General features: G+C 53.8%; 1 protein-coding gene and 1 pseudogene across 1 annotated transcript in view; both read left to right on the top strand.

Moving 5' to 3' along the window:
- Positions 1–20,683, top strand: part of LOC144945150 (PEX5-related protein-like) — a 46,226-nt gene that overhangs the window by 2,412 nt on the left and 23,131 nt on the right. Inside the window, exons 2-5 of the mRNA XM_078873435.1 lie at positions 7,159–7,369; positions 8,984–9,077; positions 15,081–15,315; positions 15,961–16,036. Of these exons, the coding sequence (XP_078729561.1) occupies positions 7,205–7,369; positions 8,984–9,077; positions 15,081–15,315; positions 15,961–16,036 (570 nt within the window). The 5' untranslated portion in view covers positions 7,159–7,204. The remainder of the gene's footprint in view (positions 1–7,158; positions 7,370–8,983; positions 9,078–15,080; positions 15,316–15,960; positions 16,037–20,683) is intronic.
- On the top strand, positions 16,503–19,709 carry LOC144945134 (large ribosomal subunit protein eL24 pseudogene; annotated as a pseudogene).

Genomic DNA, 20,683 nt, shown 5'->3' with positions numbered 1-20,683 from the left:
CTTGGCGAGGGCGACCTGGGGCGATCGGAGCGCACAACACGCGACACGAATATTTACATTGATCAGCCGAAGGGCTGCAGCACGAGGAGGTGAGGGAGAAGGAGAGGAATGTGGATGAAGAGGGTGAACAAGAGGAGGTGGAGGAGGAGGAGGAAAAAGAAGGAAGGGAACAGGAGGTGGTGGAGAAGATGGAACAGGAGGAGGTTGACGAAGAGGAGGTGGTGGAGAAGATGGAACAGGAGGAGGTTGACGAAGAGGAGGTGGTGGAGAAGATGGAACAGGAGGAGGTTGACGAAGAGGAGGTGGTGGAGAAGATGGAACAGGAGGAGGTTGACGAAGAGGAGGTGGTGGAGGAGATGGAACAGGAGGAGGTTGACGAAGAGGAGGTGGTGGAGGAGATGGAACAGGAGGAGGTTGACGAAGAGGAGGAGGTGGTGGAGGAGGAACAATAAAATGAGGAGGGGTGGAACATGAGGAGGTGGAGGAAGAATGGTAATGAGGAGGTGGAGCAAGAACTAGAAAAGGAGGATGTGGAACCGGAGCAGGTGGAGGAAGAGGGGGCGGGGAGAGGAGGAGGTGGGAGGGGGTGGGTGGCCGGGCGACGCTCCAATTTCTCTCGGCATCGTTAGGATCTGGGGAGGCCGCGTCCATCACGGGGACTGTCCTCTCTCTCTCTCTGCCTCTCTCCCTCCTTCACTCCTCTCTCTGCCTCTCTTTTTTATGATCAAAGGAATCAAGAAGATGCTCGGTTTAGTCGGCACTTTGCTTTATTCATCATGTTGGTTTTTTCCTTGCTTTGCTTCATGTGTGTAGTGTACTAATTCACATACATTAGTAGGAGGTACTCACTCTCTTTTATTCCGGCCTTCACAGCCTTCGGGGATAACCACATACCAGGTCGGGGACAGCCACCATGCTGCCAGACCCACAGCTTGAAGAGGCTGAAGATCACGATGATGACAGCACGACGAGTTCCATTCCGAGTCGGAGCTCGCCTTTTATCTTGCCCAGCGTGGCCAGGCTCCGCCCTCGGCCCCACACCCCTCTGGATCCCCCAGAAGGCGCCGTGCCTTGCCCACGGGTCCAATTGGTAGAACGGGCTGCTACCCCAAATTCCATTGTTTACCAATCTCCCAGCGGCACGCGCTACAGTGACTTATTCAATGTCACTACATGTGCAAAGCAAGATTTTCCGTGTTTTTCCATCAATCTGTGCTACTTTCTTCATAGACAAAACACCAACATGAAGAAGCACGCTCTGCTCCTCCTCCTTACCCCTTCCCTATCTCTCTACCCCCTCTCTCTACCCCCCCCTCTCTACCCCCTCTCTCTATCCACTCTCTCTCTACCCTCTCTCTCTACCCCCTCCCTACTCTCTATGTTCCCCCTGTTTTCTATGTAAAAAAATGTTTTACTACGACAAGTGCTGCATCTGCACCCAGCCCTTCTCGCAGTCCTACGGCCTCTGATGGGTAGCTCATATCTCCATGCAGAGCTCTCCATCTTCTGCCACCGAGCACACGGCCTCCTCCAGCGCCCACTGCTCCTTGAAGGCCGGCACGGCGTGGGTCAGCCGCGCATGGCGGAAATCCAGCCACATCCTGGCTCCAACCAGAGCGCGGAAGATGCCCAGGCTGCTGGCCGGACGTTCCCCTCCACGGCCACCTTCCTCGTCCTGTATATGGCGAGCTTGGCGTAGCCGACGAGTATGTTGACCAGCCCCTGAAGATGTTGGGGTCCGTCACCCTTCGGGTATTCAAAGATGAGGACCATCGGGGAGAAGTGGAGGCTGAACCTTAGGAGGATGTTTCTCAGGACCTTGAACAGCGAGTCCAGGCTCTTGCACTCCACGTATTGGTGCGCCACCGTCTCCAGAACCGGCACTCCGGGGACGTGTCAGTGAAGCGCGCCAGGGAGGCGATGGTAGTGAATGTGCCGTGGGCGATGCTCCAGCTGAGGTCGCCGATGCGGTTGTACGTCGGGCTGGAGTAGAGTTGCCTCCAGCGAGGCCTCTCCGGAGAGATGCAGGGCAGCAGGGCTCTCCTCCAGGCATGGCCCTTGTGGCTCCTCAGGGTGTCCTGTTGGTGACACCGGACCATGTAGGAATAGAGCACCTTCCTCTTTACATTTGCGAAGGCCACCTCCGGTAGGTCTTCCAGCCGGCACAGGTTGTGATCTGCCTTCGTTTGTCGGCATTGGCGATGCAGTGGCATGATGGAGAGCTCCGGTGGAGGGGGACCGATAGGGGCCTCGTCATCCCAACGCCGATGGCGGGAGTTCTCCCCGCTGCCGCTGAGAAGGCCCCCTTGGCTTCGGCAAGGATCCGGACAGCCACCCGGAGCGACTACAGCCCTGTCTTTGCAGCCATGTCTGCTGGTCTGAGCCACTGGCCCCGTGTTCCAGGCTCCACCAGATCTCCCATCCTGGTGAGCCACGCGTTGGTGAGGCGCCTCTCCATGCCGGGGGTGGCGGTGGTGGATGGCAGCTCTGTCTGTGGGTTCCTGAGGATCAGTTCGAAGACCAGATCCTCGGCCGATCGCGGCTGGTTCAGCCTGCTGACGGCGAGGGAGCTCCATGTCTGCAGGATGCTTCTGTAGAAAGGTGGCAGCAGCTGTCCCAGTGGGAGGCCCTGCAGGTCCAAGTAGAATAGTTGTTTGGAGCACTGCAGAGCCCCCAGCTGTTTCAGGAGGAAGGAGGCCGTGACGCTCTAGGCCGGTGCAGGGGCGGCGTGCAGGAACTTTTGCGAAGCCTGCAGTCGGAAGGTGGCCAGCCGACTCCGCACGCACTCCAGCACGTGACCGCCCTTGTCCAGTGGCAGGGCCAGGACCCCAGCCGGGACCCGGTGTCCTTCGCCCGACCAGAAGAAGTCGAGGACTCGCTTCCGAAGCGCGTTGATGAGGCTCATGGGGGGGTTCAGGGAGAAGAGTCGGTGCCACAGCATGGACGTCTCCAGCTGGTTCACCACCAACGTCTTTGTCCTGAAGGTGAGGAACTTGCACAGGCGGTTCCAGCTGGCCAGCCGCTCCTTCACCTTCTCCAGCTCGACCCAGTTCCTCTGCGGTGGTTCCTCCTCTGGTCCCAGGAACACCCCCAGGTGGTGCAGCGATGTTGTGCTCCAATTGATGGCTTTTGCCTTATCGGGACACTCGGTCATGTCCCACGCTCCAACCAGCAGGTCGCTGCACTTTTGCCAGTTCATTTTTGATGAGGAGGCCTTCGAAAAGACCTCCTGGCACTCGTGCAGCAGGGCGACATCATCCAGGGAGCGCAGATGAGGAGGACGTCGTCGGCGTATGCTGTCAGGACCAACTTGACGCTTGGTTCCATGATCTCTCTCCCTCCTTCACTCCCCTCTCTCTCTCCTCCTTCACTCCTCTCTCTCCTTTTTTACGATCAGAGGAAACAAGAAGATGCTCGGTTTAGTCGATACTTTGCTTCGTTCATCATTTCGTTTTTTTTTTCAATGCTTTGCTTTATGTGCACCCCCCCCCCCCTCTTTTGAAATGAAATATTTTACGTGTTTTACAAATAGTGCAACTAAATAAATTTGTGCTACTTTCTTCGTAGACACAAACACCAACACGAACAAGCACGCTCTGCTCCTCCTCCTTACCCCTTCCCTATCACTCTACCCCCTCGCTCTCTACCCCCTCGCTCTCTACCCCCTCGCTCTCTACCCCCTCGCTCTCTACCCCCTCTCTCTCTACCCCCTCTCTCTCTACCCCCTCTCTCTCTACCCCCTCGCTCTCTACCCCCTCTCGCTCTACCCCCTCTCTCTCTACCCCCTCGCTCTCTACCCCCTCGCTCTCTACCCCCTCTCGCTCTACCCCCTCTCTCTCTACCCCCTCTCTCTCTACCCCCTCTCTCTCTATTCCCTCTCTCTCTACCCCCTCTCTCTACCCCCCTCTCTCTCTACCCCCCTCTCTCTCTACCCCCTCGCTCTCTACCCCCTCGCTCTCTACCCTCTCTCTCTCTACCCCCTCTTTCTCTACCCCCTCTCTCTCTACCCCCTCTCTCTCTACCCCCTCTCTCTCTACCCCCTCGCTCTCTACCCCCTCTCTCTCTACCCCCTCTCTCTCTACCCCCTCTCTCTCTACCCCCTCTCTCTCTACCCCCTCGCTCTCTACCCCCTCGCTCTCTACCCCCTCGCTCTCTACCCCCTCGCTCTCTACCCCCTCTCTCTACCCCCCTCTCTTCTATGTAAAAAATATTTAAACTACGACAAGTGCTGCATGTCCACTCAGCACTCCTCGCAGTCCTATGGCCTCCGACGGCAGCTCTCATCAGCATGCAGAGCTCTCCGTCTTCTGCCAACCGCCTCTCTTCCTCCTACCCCCTAATGTTTACCAAATAGCAGGAGAGAGAGTGATGGATAGGAGAGCGGAGTGGAGAGGGAGCGATGGGGAAGAGACAAAGGCGAGAGAGTGAGAGGGGAGGGAGAGTCAGTTCTCCCACTCCATTATATAAGCAAGGGCAGTGCGTGTGCGTGTGTGCACGTGTGCGTGCACGTGTGCGTGCACGCGCGTGTGTGTGCACGTGTGTGGAGCGGCAGTTAGCGCGAGTTCAATTCCCACTAACGCACAACACCGGTGACGAATATCTGTACCGGTCCTGGGTCTCCTCTAGGTCGGCTCAACCTGAAATGAGTACCTGGTGCGGTGTGTGAGAACATCACCACTGGGGAGACAAAGGCGGCGGGGCGTAGGGGACAAAGATCCCCCGTGTAGCCTTCACAGACTGTAGGGGCAAGTGCCGTTAGCGAGCACCTATGAAGGCCGCCACGGCACACGAGGGGGTGGGTGGCCAGCACCACGCCCGTCCATCTTTGTCTCCCTCGTGGCGATGTTTACATATCACACCAGATACTCATTTGAGACAGAGTTGACCTACGGGAGGCCCAGGACAGGTTCAGATAATCGTCACTGGTGTTGGCCGTGAGCGGGAATCGAACCCGGGTCGCCAGGTTCGTAGTGCAGAGCGCTAACCGCGACACTACCGCTCCCCACTATACATACATACATACACACTCAGCACACACACACTCAGCACACACACACTCAGCACACACACACTCAGCACACACACACTCAGCACACACACACATACACTCACAGACACGCTCACGCACGCTTACACACGGAAGGCAGTCTTCACCTCCAAACTGGAGCAAGGCGACCTCAAAGGCAGAGATCCCCCAAGAGTGTGCGTGTGTGTGTGAGGACTGAGTGTGCTGAGTGTGTGTGTGTGCTGAGTGTGTGTGTGTGCTGAGTGTGTGTGTGCTGTGTGTGTGCTGTGTGTGTGCTGTGTGTGTGTGCTGTGTTTGTGTGCTGTGTGTGTATGTGTGCTGTGTGTGTGTGTGAGGATTGAGTGTGCTGAGTGCTGAGTGTGTGTGAGTGCTGTGTGAGTGCTATGTGTGTGTGCTGTGTGTGTGTGCTGAGTGTATGCTGTGTGTGTGTGTTGAGTGTGTGTGTGTTGAGTGTGTGTGTGTGTGCTGTGTGTGTGTTGAGTGTGTGTGTGTGTGCTGTGTGTGTGTATTGTGTGTGTGTGTGCTGAGTGTGTGTTCTGTGTGTGTGCTGTGTGTGTGTGTGCTGGGTGTGCTGTGTGTGCTGTGTGTGTGTGTGCTGGGTGTGTGTGTGCTGAGTGCGTGTGCTGTGTGTGTGCTGAGTGTGAGTGCTGTGTGTGTGTGCTGAGTGTGTGTGTGTGAGTGCTGTGTGTGTGGGTGCTGAGTTTGTGTGTGCTGAGTGTGTGTGTGGTGTGTGTGTGCTGAGTGTGTGTGCTGAGAGTGTGTGCTGTGTGTGTGTGCTGAGTGCGTGTGCTGTGTGTGTGCTGAGTGTGAGTGCTGTGTGTGTGTGCTGAGTGTGTGTGTGAGTGCTGAGTGTGTGTGTGCTGAGTGTGTGTGTGCTGAGTGTGTGTGTGCTGAGTGTGTGTGTGAGTGCTGTGTGTGTGTGTGGTGTGTGTGTGCTGAGTGTGTGTGTGCTGAGTGTGTGTGTGGTGTGTGTGTGCTGAGTGTGTGTGTGGGTGCTGTGTGTGTGTGTGCTGAGTGTGTGTGTGCTGAGTGTGTGTGTGGTGTGTGGGTGCTGAGTGTGTGAGTGAGTGCTGTGTGTGTGTGAGTTTGTGAATGTGTGTGAATTCGCTTCCAGCTCATGGCCACCACCGGTGACAATTATCTGAACCGGTCCGAGGCCTCCCCTAGATCCACTCAGCCTCAAATGAGTACCTGGTACGGTGTGTATCGCCACTGGGCAGACAAAGGCGATCGGGCGTGGTGCTGGCCACCCACCCCCTCGTGTGCCGTGCCGGCCTTCATAGGCGCTCACTAACAGCACTCGCCCCTACAGTCTTTGTTTCATAGATCTATTATTTTGTGGGGAAGCGGTGGTCCAGCGGTTGGCATGCTGCGCTATCAACCCCGGTTTGATTCCCGCTCAGGGCCAACAGCAGTGAGAATTATCCGAACCGGTCCTGGGCCTCCCCTAGGTCGACTCAACCTTAAGTGTGATGAATAAGCAAAGGAGACCGGAATCCCGGCGTGGTGCTTCACCGCCCAACCCAATCGTGTGCCGTGAGTGCCGGCACTCGATAAGCGCTGGCAGCACTTGTCCCAGCAGTCCGTTCGAAGGCTCTTTGTCTCTGTGTGAGCGTTTTCTGAGTTCTCATTCACCGGTGAGGCAATAATCCTGGCGAGGATTATTTTGCCACCGCAGTGCCGTGAGGCTTGCGGAGCACCCACCCACCCCTCATCTCAACGTGGGAGTTTCCAGTCGACGGCGGTGCCGCACAACAAGACGCCATTCGCATTCTCTCTCCGTCCGGCTACAGGAGGAGGGCGGAGGGAGTGTTCAACGCGAGAGTTCTACGAGAACCCACCGACTCTGCCCTGCCGGCATGCCCCATGGCCTGCGGTGTTGAACCAGGGCTGTGTGGGATGATGCTGCGTGATGACGCGGTGGGACAATAATAAAGTAATGTAGCAAGATATTCCAACAAGGTCGCCGGCGGTGATGATGATGATGGCGTGATCCACCGTGATAACCAGGGCGGTTCTGTCAGATTCGAACCGCGACCCCCTCTGCAGCTGAGGGGGCAGTGTGATCTTTGCCCTTCCCTGAGTGTGACCGATGACCCCCCTCCCCCTCCCACGTGGTTCGTGACCCCCAGCCCCAGGTCAGACGGAGAGAGAGAGGGGGAGAGAAAGGCTGCAGCCATGTCGGTGAGCGACGTCGGGGAGATGATCGTGCTGAGTGGAGGTGGAGGAGGTGGAGGAGGAGGTGTAGGAGGAGGTTCTCACCAGAGCCTCTCGGGTTCTACCACCGCCGTGGACTCCTCGGCGTCCATGGCGACGTGTCAGCCGCAGAGACCCCTCACCATGGTGAGACGCGGGGGGCACGTGGTGGTGGTAGTGGTGGTGAGGGCAAAGGTTTGGTGAGGATAGGTCAGAGTCCCATCAGTAATATTTATCCAAGAGAGCCATGCTGAGTCGGAGGACTCTTGTTCAGGAGGGTCCTGTAATGAAATGTTAACTCCCTCGCCTGGTATGGAGGAGGTTGTGGATTCGATCCCAACCCTGTATATTTTAGAGTTTGTGGTGTCTCTTTCCTCCTGGTCGCGTGGATGTTTCTTCGGGACCTCCGGGTTTTCTCTCCACGTTTAAAATTGACAATTACATGCGTTTAGAGTATTTAGCTACTATAGATTTCCACGTGATGATGAGGCAGTTTGTTGAGCTATCATTTGTGGCCAGGTTGCTTCTGAAAAAAAGCTACACAGCTCAGCGGGCCTTACCTCGTAAAATAAAATAGATTAACGATGTTGAGTCGTCGTGTTTATTATCCACGTGGGGGGGGGGGGGGGGGAGGAAAGCGGAGCACCCGGAGACGACTCCACGCCTCGTGCGAGGGGGCAACGCTCGATCCCGCCGCATACAGATGGAACAGATGGCGATTAGTCCAGAACTTGCTGTGCTGCCTTCTCCTGGCGAGCCAGCAGTACGGCACCTCCTCGAAAGACATCGGTGTGCTGCACGAGTAACGACTTGGCATGTTCTGTTTACGTGACAAACCTTACTCATTGGCTCACCTACCCACACACTCACCTGTGCCCACTCACCTGCCCACACTCTCACCTGCACCCACTCACCTGCCCACACTCTCACCTGCACCCACTCACCTGCCCACACTCTCACCTGCGCCCACTCACCTACCCACACACTCACCTGTGCCCACTCACCTACCCACACACTCACCTGTGCCCACTCACCTACCCACACACTCACCTGTGCCCACTCACCTACCCACACACTCACCTTGTGCCCACTCACCTACCCACACACTCACCTGTGCCCACTCACCTACCCACACACTCACCTATACCCACTCACCTACCCACACACTCACCTTGTGCCCACTCACCTATCCACACACTCAACTACCCACACACTCACCTACCCACAAACTCACCTATACCCACTCACCTACCCACACACTCACCTTGTGCCCACTCACCTATCCACACACTCAACTACCCACACACTCACCTACCCACAAACTCACCTGTGCCCACTCACCTACCCACAAGCTCACCTGTGTCTAGGCTATACGGGGGGAGGAGATCTTTGTCTTTGTTTGTACATGTAGAGTGCAATAAATATTTGCTAACTCGGGGGCAACCATTGTCTTGCTCGTGGGAACTCACCAGAGTGAGAAAACCCGGTCCCATATTTTGGTCGGCAGGTTAATGCCCAGCCAAGTGGGAGACGGAACAACTGGAGCTTAAAGGGGGACACGGTCTGGAAAAGCTATGCTAACGCATTTCGCGCTGACACGCCAATCCGCACGTCCGCCCACCAGTGCCTCGATGAACCGCTCATTCATTCAAAACCAAACGCGTTTCTGGCAAAGGGAGTTTGTGTGATCCGTGCGTGTTTCTGGTTTTTCTTCCCTGTTACCCTGCCCCCCCCCCCCTCGGACCGATTCCCACCGCACAGAAGCTCCCCGCGACCTTCGAACCTCGGGCGCAGCCGATGAGGGTGGCAGAGAGGGGCAGCTTCAAGTCACATGACATCAAGCCCAGTGGGCAAGGTGACTCACTCGGAGCAACAATCACCACCACCGTCGTCGTCATCATCACCACCGTCATCACCATCATCATCACCGCCACCACCGTTATCATCACCACCACCACCACCGTCATCATCATCACCACCACCACCGTCATCATCATCACCACCACCACCGTCCTCATCATCACCACCGTCCTCATCATCACCACCACCACCGTCATCATCATCACCACCACGGTCATCATCATCACCACCACCACCGTCATCATCATCACCACCACCACCATCGTCATCATCATCATCACCACCACCACCATCATCATCATCACCACCACCACCATCGTCATCATCATCATCACCACCACCGTCATCATCATCATCATCACACACCACCACCAACATTACCACCACCAGCAGCAGCCATTATCAATCCACTGCTGGATGAAGGCCTCCCCAAGTCGTCGCCATCTCTCGCTATTGATGCACCAAAGTCCGGCCCGCACGTGCACAACAGTACCATCACCATCGTCGTCATTGTCGTCGTCATTGTCGTCATCATCAGTAGCATCATAATCAGCAGCATCGTCATCATCAGCGTCGTCCTTTTCATTTATCCAATGGTGAATAAGAAAATGTAATCGAGGGTGAGATCCATTTATAGATATCCCGCTGACATAACAGGGATATGATGGGGTTGCGGTGGTGGTGGTGGTGGGTATTTGTTTTAAATCCAAATCCACGACACGTTACCTCCCGCCAGCCTCAGCAGACTCGTTGCACGTGTGAGCACCTCTCCTCCTCCCTCTGCCAGATACAGAATCAGAATATGTATTCATACCGGAGGAATCCGATGAGCTATACAGATGTTTAGTAGGGGCAGGAGGTAAGAAAGTTGCAGCAACAAACAATACAAAACAAAAAACTACCAGAGGAGTGCAAAGTCCAAGAAAGGTAAACAAATCACCCAAACGCACATACACATTACAACTACACCATCCCCATCATACCAGACAGTTTCAGTTGCATTTATTAGGTATAGCCCTGTGAGCCATTCGGCTCTTGAATCGGGTGCAACCGCAACAAACATGAACAAGAAAACATCTTAAAGTGACTATGTGACTAAGTGCAACAGAAAATCCAAGAAAAGACAGCAAAATATTGCAGAAAAAGCACCGTACACCAACGCTGTGTGCAAAAATCCCAGTGGGATGCAAGTCAAACAACAACAACCACAAGACAACTTAGATTAAGGCCATCAGTCTAACTCCGTACTACAACAAACACACATGGCCAAACCAAAAAGTTTTCGAAATCACCAAAATAAATCCATAAAAGCAATGAAACAGTGATAATAGGAACTGTGACGGAATTTTCACAATAAACGACGTAAACAACATGTACCACCAAACCCTGCAGCCATAGCTGGCTGCATGAGTCACTCCACAACAGCAGGAGCATCAGTCGGAGTAACAACATTTTCAATGCACCTTTAAGATCAGACAAAGGCCATTGCGGCATCAACTTACTTTTCAGAAGCCACGTGGCCACAAATGGCAGCGCCACCAAGTGGCGCTGCCATTTGAACTTTCAGAGCAGCGCCGCTTCGTGATCTCGCCCCTCCACCCCTCCCCGTCCCTCCCCTGTAGCCCCCTTCCCGTGACCCGCCCCCCCCCCCCCGAGTAGCCACTCTATCTCATTCCTCCACGCATTGTATCTTGGGAACCGTCCATAAATGACGTCACGCACCTAGGGGGGGGGGGGAGGTCAGACATTTGTGACGATGTGTGACGAGGGGGCGGGGGTTTGAGAAATGTGACGTCACATCAAAATGCGCAACTTTAAATAGATATAGACAACACGTTCTACTTAATTAAATAGACTTTTAATAAATGTTTTCTCCTACAACATCAGAGTGCAGTGCCAGATTAAATACGCACTACAATGACAATAGTTTGTTGGGGGGGGGGGGGGGCAGAGCTTTGTGACGTCATATTTGAGGGGGTTCTGACTTTTTGTGACGCCGTGTGACGAAGGGGGGGGGGGGGGTAAAAAATCGTCCAAAATCGCGTGACGTCATTTATGGACGGCCCCCGCCTAACCCCCCACAGGCAACTACCGATCACCCCGTTCTGTGTCACCGTTTGCAAGGCGTCCTATAAAAGTATAAATTCGATTCACCCATAATTATCGTGGTGGTGGGGGGGGGTTAGAGTGCGTAAATATCGATTTGTCGTCGTCAAACCCGCCGCCACCACCACCACCAGCCGAGGCAGCCCAGGCAGTGATGTTTGTGTCACGTCAAGAAAGTGCGCACAATTATTCACTCGCACAATTTGTCGCGACCTAACCCCAACAAACAACAACAAAACACCCTGTAGCATGGATGGATATTGGTCGCGAAAGCCCCCCCCCCCCCTCATGCTGCCGCGTGTTAAACCAACTTATATTACAATTCACAAGCCTCGAATCAGCTGCTCAGAAGGAAGGGTGGGGGGGCTTCTTAATCAATGGGGTATCTATGGCTGGATCGCCCTGCATCGTTACGTTTCAGAGCAGGCGCAGGCGCAGCCCTGCAATTGCTTTGCTCACGCCACTGCTGGCGGAAAGGGGCTTTCCGCTACGGGGGAGCTGCATAGAGCCACCATAGGAGGGTATTTGGCCTACTCTTCCCTGATGTCCAGATGTCTCGGAAAGGGGTGGAGCCACTCCCTCTTGAGCCACTATTTGGTATGTTCGTGTATGTACGTTGAACTTCTTTCACACTGTACGTAGCCAACCGTGCTAATCGGAGGTGCGGGAGAAGGACAAAAAACTATGGGTCTCTGTGTGAGTCTGTGTCTCTATGTGAGTCTATGGGTCTCTGTGTTGAGTCTATGTGTCTCTGTGTGAGTCCATGGATCTCTGTGTGAGTCCATGGGTCTCTGTGTGAGTCCATGGGTCTCTGTGTGAGTCTGTGTCTCTGTGTGAGTCTATGGGTTTCTGTGTGAGTCTATGGGTCTCAGTGTGAGTATATGGGTCTCTGTGTGAGTCTGTGGGTCTCTGTGTGAGTCTGTGGGTCTCTGCGTGAGTCTATGGGTCTCTGTGTGAGTCTATGTGTCTCTGTGTGAGTCTATGTGTCTCTGTGTGAGTCTACTGGTCTCAGTGTGAGTCTATGGATCTCTGTGAGTATATGGGTCTCTGTGAGTCTATGGGACTTTATGTGAGTCTATGGGTCTCGGTGTGAGTCTATGGGTCTCTGTGTGAGTCTACAGGTCTCGGTGTGAGTCTGTGGGTCTCTGTGTGAGTTTATGGGTCTCTGTCTGAGTCTATGGGTCTCTGTATAAGTCTATGGGTCTTTGTGTGAGTCTGTGGGTCTCTCTGTGAGTCTATGGGTCTCTGTGTGAGTCTACGGGTCTCAGTGTGAGTCTGTGGGTCTCTGTATGAGTCTGTGGGTCTCTGTGTGAGTCTATGGGTCTCTGTGTGAGTCTATGGGTCTCTGTGTGAGTCTATGTGTCTCTGTGTGAGTCTACGTGTCTCTGTGTGAGTCTACGGGTCTCTGTGTGAGTCTATGGATCTCTGTGAGTATATGGGTCTCTGTGAGTCTATGGGTCTTTGTGTGAGTCTATGGGTCTCTGTGTGAGTCTATGTGTCTCTGTGTGAGTCTATGTGTCTCTGTGTGAGTATATGTGTCTCTGTGTGAGTCTACAGGTCTCAGTGTGAATCTATGGATCTCTGTGAATATATGGGTCTCTGTGAGTCTATGGGTCTTTGTGTGAGTATATGGGTCTCTGTGTGAGTATATGTGTCTCTGTGTGAGTCTATGTGTCTCTGTGTGAGTCTACAGGTCTCAGTGTGAATCTATGGATCTCTGTGAATATATGGGTCTCTGTGAGTCTATGGGTCTTTGTGTGAGTCTATAGGTCTTTGTGTGAGTCTATGGGTCTCGGTGTGAGTCTATGGGTCTCGGTGTGAGTCTATGGGTCTGTGTGTGAGTCTATGGGTCTCGGTGTGAGTCTATGGGTCTCTGTGAGTCTACAGGTCTCTGTGTCAGTCTATGGGTCTCTGTGTGAGTCTACAGGTCTCTGTGTGAGTCTGTGGGTCTCTCTGTGAGTCTATGGGTCTCTGTGTGAGTCTACGGGTCTCAGTGTTAGTCTATGGGTCTCTGTGTGAGTCTATGGGTCTCTGTGTGAGTCTATGGGTCTCTGTGTGAGTCTATGTGTCTCTGTGTGAGTCTACGTGTCTCTGTGTGAGTCTACGGGTCTCTGTGTGAGTCTATGGATCTCTGTGAGTATATGGGTCTCTGTGAGTCTATGGGTCTTTGTGTGAGTCTATGGGTCTCTGTGTGAGTCTATGTGTCTCTGTGTGAGTCTATGTGTCTCTGTGTGAGTATATGTGTCTCTGTGTGAGTCTACAGGTCTCAGTGTGAGTCTATGGATCTCTGTGAGTCTATGGGTTTTTGTGTGAGTCTATGGGTCTCTGTGTGAGTCTATGTGTCTCTGTGTGAGTCTATGTGTCTCTGTGTGAGTCTATGTGTCTCTGTGTGAGTCTACAGGTCTCAGTGTGAATCTATGGATCTCTGTGAATATATGGGTCTCTGTGAGTCTATGGGTCTTTGTGTGAGTCTATGGGTCTTTGTGTGAGTCTATGGGTCTCGGTGTGAGTCTATGGGTCTTTGTGTGAGTCTATGGGTCTTTGTGTGTGTCTATGGGTCTCGGTGTGAGTCTATGGGTCTCTGTGAGTCTACAGGTCTCTGTGTCAGTCTATGGGTCTCTGTGTGAGTCTACAGGTCTCTGTGTGAGTCTGTGGGTCTCTCTGTGAGTCTATGGGTCTCTATGTGAGTCTACGGGTCTCTGTGTGAGTCTATGGGTCTCTGTGTGAGTCTGTGGGTCTCTATGAGTCTGTGGGTCTCTGTGTGAGTCTATGGGTCTCTGTGTCAGTCTATGGGTCTCTGTGTGAGTCTACAGGTCTCTGTGTGAGTATGTGGGTCTATGTGTGAGTCTATGGGTCTCTGTGTGAGTCTATGGGTCTCTGTATAAGTCTATGGGTCTATGTGTGAGTCTGTGGGTCTCTCTGTGAGTCTATGGGTCTTTGTGTGAGTCTATGGGTCTTTGTGTGAGTCTATGGATCTCGGTGTGAGTCTATGGGTCTTTGTGTGAGTCTATGGGTCTTTGTGTGAGTCTATGGGTCTTTGTGTGAGTCTATGGGTCTTTGTGTGAGTCTATGGGTCTCGGTGTGAGTCTATGGGTCTCTGTGAGTCTACAGGTCTCTGTGTCAGTCTATGGGTCTCTGTGTGAGTCTACAGGTCTCTGTGTGAGTCTGTGGGTCTCTCTGTGAGTCTATGGGTCTCTATGTGAGTCTACGGGTCTCTGTGTGAGTCTATGGGTCTCTGTGTGAGTCTGTGGGTCTCTATGAGTCTGTGGGTCTCTGTGTGAGTCTATGGGTCTCTGTGTCAGTCTATGGGTCTCTGTGTGAGTCTACAGGTCTCTGTGTGAGTATGTGGGTCTATGTGTGAGTCTATGGGTCTCTGTGTGAGTCTATGGGTCTCTGTATAAGTCTATGGGTCTATGTGTGAGTCTGTGGGTCTCTCTGTGAGTCTATGGGTCTTTGTGTGAGTCTATGGGTCTTTGTGTGAGTCTATGGATCTCGGTGTGAGTCTATGGGTCTTTGTGTGAGTCTATGGGTCTTTGTGTGAGTCTATGGGTCTTTGTGTGAGTCTATGGGTCTTTGTGTGAGTCTATGGGTCTCGGTGTGAGTCTATGGGTCTCTATACAAGTCCACGGGTCTCTGTGAGTATATGGGTCTCTGTATAAGTCTGTGGGTCTCTGTGTGAGTCTATGGGTCTCTGTGTGAGTCTATGGGTCTCTGTGTGAGTCTATGGGTCTCTGTGTGAGTCTATGGGTCTCTGTGAGTCTATGGGTCTCTATACAAGTCTATGGGTGCGGGGGAACGACAACTCTGCACTAAACACACAACGCAGATGTGGAGGGGCGTTCGAGTTCAGTCGGTTGCCACGCTGCCTCACCGCCCCCACCTGTGTGCCCAGGTGGTGGAGGCCCCACAATGGGCTCAGTCCCAGCCTGGGGGTCAACTACGGCCGTGGGGGGCACCTGGGGGGACTCTGGACCGGTGGCGGGGGTCCCCGTGGGGGGGCCCGGCGGGGAGGGGGCGTCCCCGCGGGGGGCCCACGACGCGCTGAGCCCCTTCGCCCCCGAGCCGGCCGGATGCTCGGACTGGGCACAGAGCTGGGCCCGGGATCGAACCCCCAACGAGCAGAGCTGGTGCGTGTGTGTGCGCGTGCGTGTTTGTGTGTGTGCGTGCGTGCACGTGTGTGTGTGCGTGCGTGCGTGTGTGCGTGTGTGTGCGTGTGTTTGCGTGTGTGCGTGTTTGTGTGTGTGCGTGTGTGCGTGCACGTGTGTGTGTGCGTGTTTGTGTGTGCGTGTGTGTGCGTGTGTTTGCGTGTGTGCGCGTGTGTGTGCATGAGCGTGTGTGCGTGCACGTGCGTGTGCGTATGTGCGTGTGTGTGCATGAGCGTGTGTGCGTGCGTGTGCATGTGTGCATGCATGTGTGTGCGTACGTACGTGTGTGTAGCGGTTAGCGCACTGCGCTATGAACCCGGCGACCCAAGTTCGATTCCCGCTCACGGCCAATACCTGCGGCGATTATCTAAACTGGTTCTGGGCCTCCCCTAGGTCTACTCAGCCTCAAATGAGTACCTGGTACGATGTGTAAAACATCGCCACGAGGGAGACAAAGGCGGCCGGGCGTGGTGCTTGCCACCCACCCCTCCTGTGCCGTGCCGGCCTTTATAGGTGCTCATCACGAACAGCACCTGCTCTAACAGTCTGTCAAGGTTATACGGGAGATCTTTGTATATACCTGCGTGCATGTTGTATGAAGCTGCGTACCTGTGTGTGTGTGCGCAGGGTCGGTGAGTGTGATCTCCTGGGTGACTCTGAAACTGATGGGCTTCTGCCATCCGAACAGCCCTGCTTTGTCAAGGTGAGCACACAAAGACAAAGACACCCCGTATAGCCTGTAATAGACTGTTGGGGCAAGTGCTGTTCGCGAGTAGCACCTATGAAGGCCGGCACGCCACACGAAGGGTTGAGTGGCCAGCACCACGCCCGGCCGCCTTTGTCTCTCTCGTGGCGATGTTTAGCCACTGCACCAGGTACTCATTTTAGGCTGAGTCGACCAAGGGGAGGCCCCGGACCAGCTCATATAATCGTCACCGGTGTTGATGGCCGTGAACGGGCATCGAACTCGGGTCCGCTGGGTCCATATCGCATTGTAGCACGCTAACCGCTGAGCCACCGCTCCCCACGCACAGATCTAAACACCATCTCTGTCCTGTGGACCGCTCAATTGGTGTCCATTTCATCTGTGTGTACGTACGTTGAATATCTTCCGCACCGTACGTAGCCAACCGCGTTGATCGGGGGAAGTTGGTGCGACAGTCGTGGAAATGAATCACAGCCGAGGTCTTGCCAAGTCCTAGAATTGGTTCCCAGGTATTCTGCTCATCTGCCCAGGAAAGGGGCCTCCCCGAGTCTCAAAAGTCGGATTGCAGGAGGAGGATCCTGCTGTAGGATTTTCACAATTGGTGGCGATGATTTAAGCTAAAAACTTAGTTTTTATTATTTTTATTTATTTTTATTTTACTAGGTAAGGCCCCACTGAGCTGTGTATTTATTGCAGCCAACTACTCTAAACGCGTGATATTGATTTTAAATGTGGAATGAAAAACCGGAGGACCCGGAGAAAAATCTCTGCGGCCGCGGGGAGAGAAACACCGCAAACTCCAAATATACAGCAGCAGGCGTCAGGGTCGGGGTCGAACCCACGACCTCCTGTATACCAGGCGAGGGAGTTAACATCAATGGAGTGATGTTGCGGTGTCATCTTTCAAATTTGCCACATTTGGACGGTCGCTCCGGCATGCAATGTCCCACTCTTGTGAATGGCATCACGGCATCTTCAGGGTCCACTATTAAGAAGACTCCAAGCATCTTTTTCTGTGCACCCTTTATTTATGGTAAACAAACCCGCAGAATTATCCACCACTCAACCACTCACCTACTCACCGTCTCCACTACTCACCAACTTCAACACTCTATCACGCTACCAACCCCACCATTCACCACCACTCACCCACTCCACGCTACTCACTCATCGACACCACCACTCGTCCACTCCACAACTCACCACTCCACCACTCACCACTCCACCACTCACCACCACTCACTCACATCCACTCCAACATGACACCACTCGTCCAGACAATCACCCACCGACTCACTCCACTACTCACCCACTCCACAACTCCCCACTCCACCACCACTCGCTCACATCCACTCCAACATGACACCACACACCCATGCCACCACTCCACCACGCACTCGCTCACTCACTCCACCCACGCTACCGCTCGCCCCAGCTGGTATCCGAGTCTGTGCGCTGTCCCTTTAGAGAGCTGACAGAGAGGCACAAATGCATTTTTTATGAATTTTCATTTTCCGCTCCCCCACGATGCCCTCCCACACGGACCCCTCCCTTCTTACCCCCACCCCGCTTCTCTCCCCCCACCCACTTACCCACCCCCACCCTCTCTCTCTTGTTCCGCACAAATTATTAATGCGGGAGCCTTGTCAGTGCGTGTGAGACGCGGGGTCACATCGTGGGATCGGGTTTCTCCTGCCACACATGCACGCGTGGAGGGGGGGTTGTGGGGGGCTCGTTTGTTTGGTTTGGTGTCAGGTAGATGTTGATTGAGGGGTGAGTGAGTGTGGGTGAGTGAGTGAGTGAGTGTGGGTGAGTGTGTGTGGGTGAGTGAGTGTGGGTGAATGTGGGTGAGTGGGTGAGTGAGTGTGGGTGAGTGTGGGTGAGTGGGTGAGTGAGCGTGGGTGAGTGAGGGTGAGGGAGTGAGGGTGAGTGAGTGAGGGTGAGTGAGAGTGTGTGGGTGTGTGTGTGTGGGTGAGTGTGAGTGTGTGTGTGAGTGGGTGAGTGTGGGTGAGTGGGTGAGTGAGCGAGGGTGAGTGAGTGAGGGTGAGTGAGAGTGTGTGGGTGTGTGTGTGTGGGTGAGTGAGAGTGTGTGGGTGAGTGTTGGTGAGTGTGTGTGGGTGAGTGTGGGTGAGTGAGTGTGGGTGAGTGAGTGAGCGTGGGTGAGTGAGTGAGTGAGTGGGTGAGTGAGTGAGCGTGTTAGAGTTGGTGAGGTCAGGTATTGCACGGGGGGGTGGATATGGATTGGGGGAGTTTCTGTGGGCTGGGGGTTGGTGTGGGGCGAGCGTGGGGGGAGGGGGGGCGGGGTGAGGTTTGGAGTGGGGGGGGTGTTGACTGGGTGCGGTGGGGGGGGGCAGTTGTAGTCTGGTTCACGGTTGTTGAATGGGAGGGCAATTTATGAATGGTAGGTGGGGTGCTGAATTGGGGGGGGGGGCGGTTGTTGAAAGTTAGTTACTGAAAGGGGGGGGGGGGGGTAGTTGCCGATCGAGGGAGAGAGTTTGGCGCAGCTGCCCAGGTGTCGCTGCCCATTTGTCGCTGCCCAGGTGTCGCGTCCCACCTGCCACCACCCGGGCCCTGTGCAGGGTGGCTCCACGTGTCATTTGAGCCCCTCCCCCATTTAAAGATCTGAAACTTTATATTATTATACATATATATTTAATGAATGTTTATTTCAAACACAAGGGGGGGAGGGGGGGGACTGTTCAAGGTTAATTCATTGGGGGGGGGGGGCGGGGAGGGGGAGGGGGCGGGGGCGTCACAAGACGTCTGGACGGGCAGCAGGGCCTTCTGGGCCATAGCCGGGGCAGGAAGCGGGGACCTCGTCGGGCAGCGGAGCGGCGTCGCCTTCCTCCTCAGCGGCTGGGCCGGGAGACTTCTGCCCCCTCCCTGGGTTTGACTCCGGGGCTCCCGAGCAGAGAGAGACCGCGGGAGAGAGGCAGAGAGCTCGACGCGGCCATCTCGTCTCGCCGCCGCCAATGAGCTCGAACTGTGCAGTTTCAGTGCACACAAGATCTGCCCAGGTCAAGGGGTCAGATTCGCCCGCGTGGACGGCAAGGTTTCACAGTTCCTCAATGCCGAGTGCGAGTCGGCGTTCCTCTCCGAGCGCAATCCGCGGCAAAGCAACTGGACGGTCCTCAGCAGACGCAGGCACAAGAAGGGCCATCAGCAGGAGGAGGAGGTGTCTAGGAAGAGGTCTCGCCGTGCCGTGAAGACTCAGCGCGCCATCACAGACGCCACGCCCCCCGACATCCTCGCCAAGCGCGACCAGAAGATCGAGAGCCGCAAGGGTCAGCGCGAGCAAAACATCCGTGCTGCGAAGGAGGCTAAGAAGGTGACGGCTGGAACCAAGAAGTCGGCCACAGCTCCTGCCAAGGCTGCTGTTAAGGCTGCCTGTTGTATATGTTGTATTATGAAATTTTGATAAAAATAATAAAAATTAATAATTTTCCAAAAAATGCGCAAATCGCATTAATTATGTTAATGTGTGTAATTATATGCATAAATTATGATAGTGTATGTGATTATATGCATAAATTATGATAATCACGGAAATAATCGTAGTAATTTATGCGGATGCTTGCGATTATGTTAATGTTTACAGTTATGATAATTAGGCTTAGTTTCGTTTATTCAGAGTTGTATCAATCAGGATAACACGATTATCATTGATTAAACATTTACCGATTATCCTAGTGTGTGTTATGTTATTTTTAGGTCTCCAGTTTCATATCTCATCACAGGATACAGTTTTTATGAATAAGACAGTTTTGCATGGACTTGGAAGGAACACTCGATATGCTTCTGTGATAACAATTTTATTCTAAACAAACATGTGACATTCTAGCATGCAGGTCAAACATGCGTCAATAATTCATGAGCAAGATTATGCAATTAACTAATATGAATGACTAAAAACACTTATTCATTTGCGAGATTATGCATTTAACTAATATGAATGACTTAAACACTTCTAACCATCGTAACCTCTACCTTTCCACCAGGCATCTCATTAGTTCCCCCATGTATCGATCACAATCGGTGACTGGCCGAGTTTGAAAACAAGCATGACACACTTCATATGGCGGTAATAAAAGCACTTATTGTACCCCGAAAGCGAAGCATACTTCAATCGATTCGTCGGCAAGATTATATCTGTTAACGGAATGTTTGAGACAATGGTGGGTGAGGGCGTGTGTGTTGGTGGGAGAGCGAATCTGGCTCTGTTTTAATTAATTCTTCGGCGAGACTCTATGACAAAGAAACCGGTTTGACAAGATATTCACTATGTGCTTCCTTGAGTCTGTGAGGGGAGGAGGTGATACGACCCTGTTCGGAGATTTCCTCACAGCCCGTGCGGATTGCAGACGCGACTTTCTCCGCAGGGAGTTGAGCGGCGGCGCTTGGCGGTCCTCGGTAGCTGACGGCGCGGTGGCGCGCTCTCTGCAGCTCTGACGGCAGCGCTCGTTCGGAAGACCTTGACTCTCTTTCTCCACTGCGGGATGACGAGTCGGTTTTGGTTGATGCTGGTTGATCTGGGTGTGCGTATTAAACACGCGGCGCATGCGATGGCGCTGTCCTCCTCCTCACAGCCGTTCGATCAGGCTTTCTCCACTGCTTCACGCTCTCTGTTTTGCTCGCTTGGTCGGC

The sequence above is a fragment of the Lampetra fluviatilis genome, chromosome 36, assembly GCF_964198595.1.
Source record: "Lampetra fluviatilis chromosome 36, kcLamFluv1.1, whole genome shotgun sequence".
In the NCBI taxonomy this organism is placed as follows: domain Eukaryota; kingdom Metazoa; phylum Chordata; class Hyperoartia; order Petromyzontiformes; family Petromyzontidae; genus Lampetra; species Lampetra fluviatilis.
This window is presented reverse-complemented; position numbering and strand designations above follow the sequence as displayed.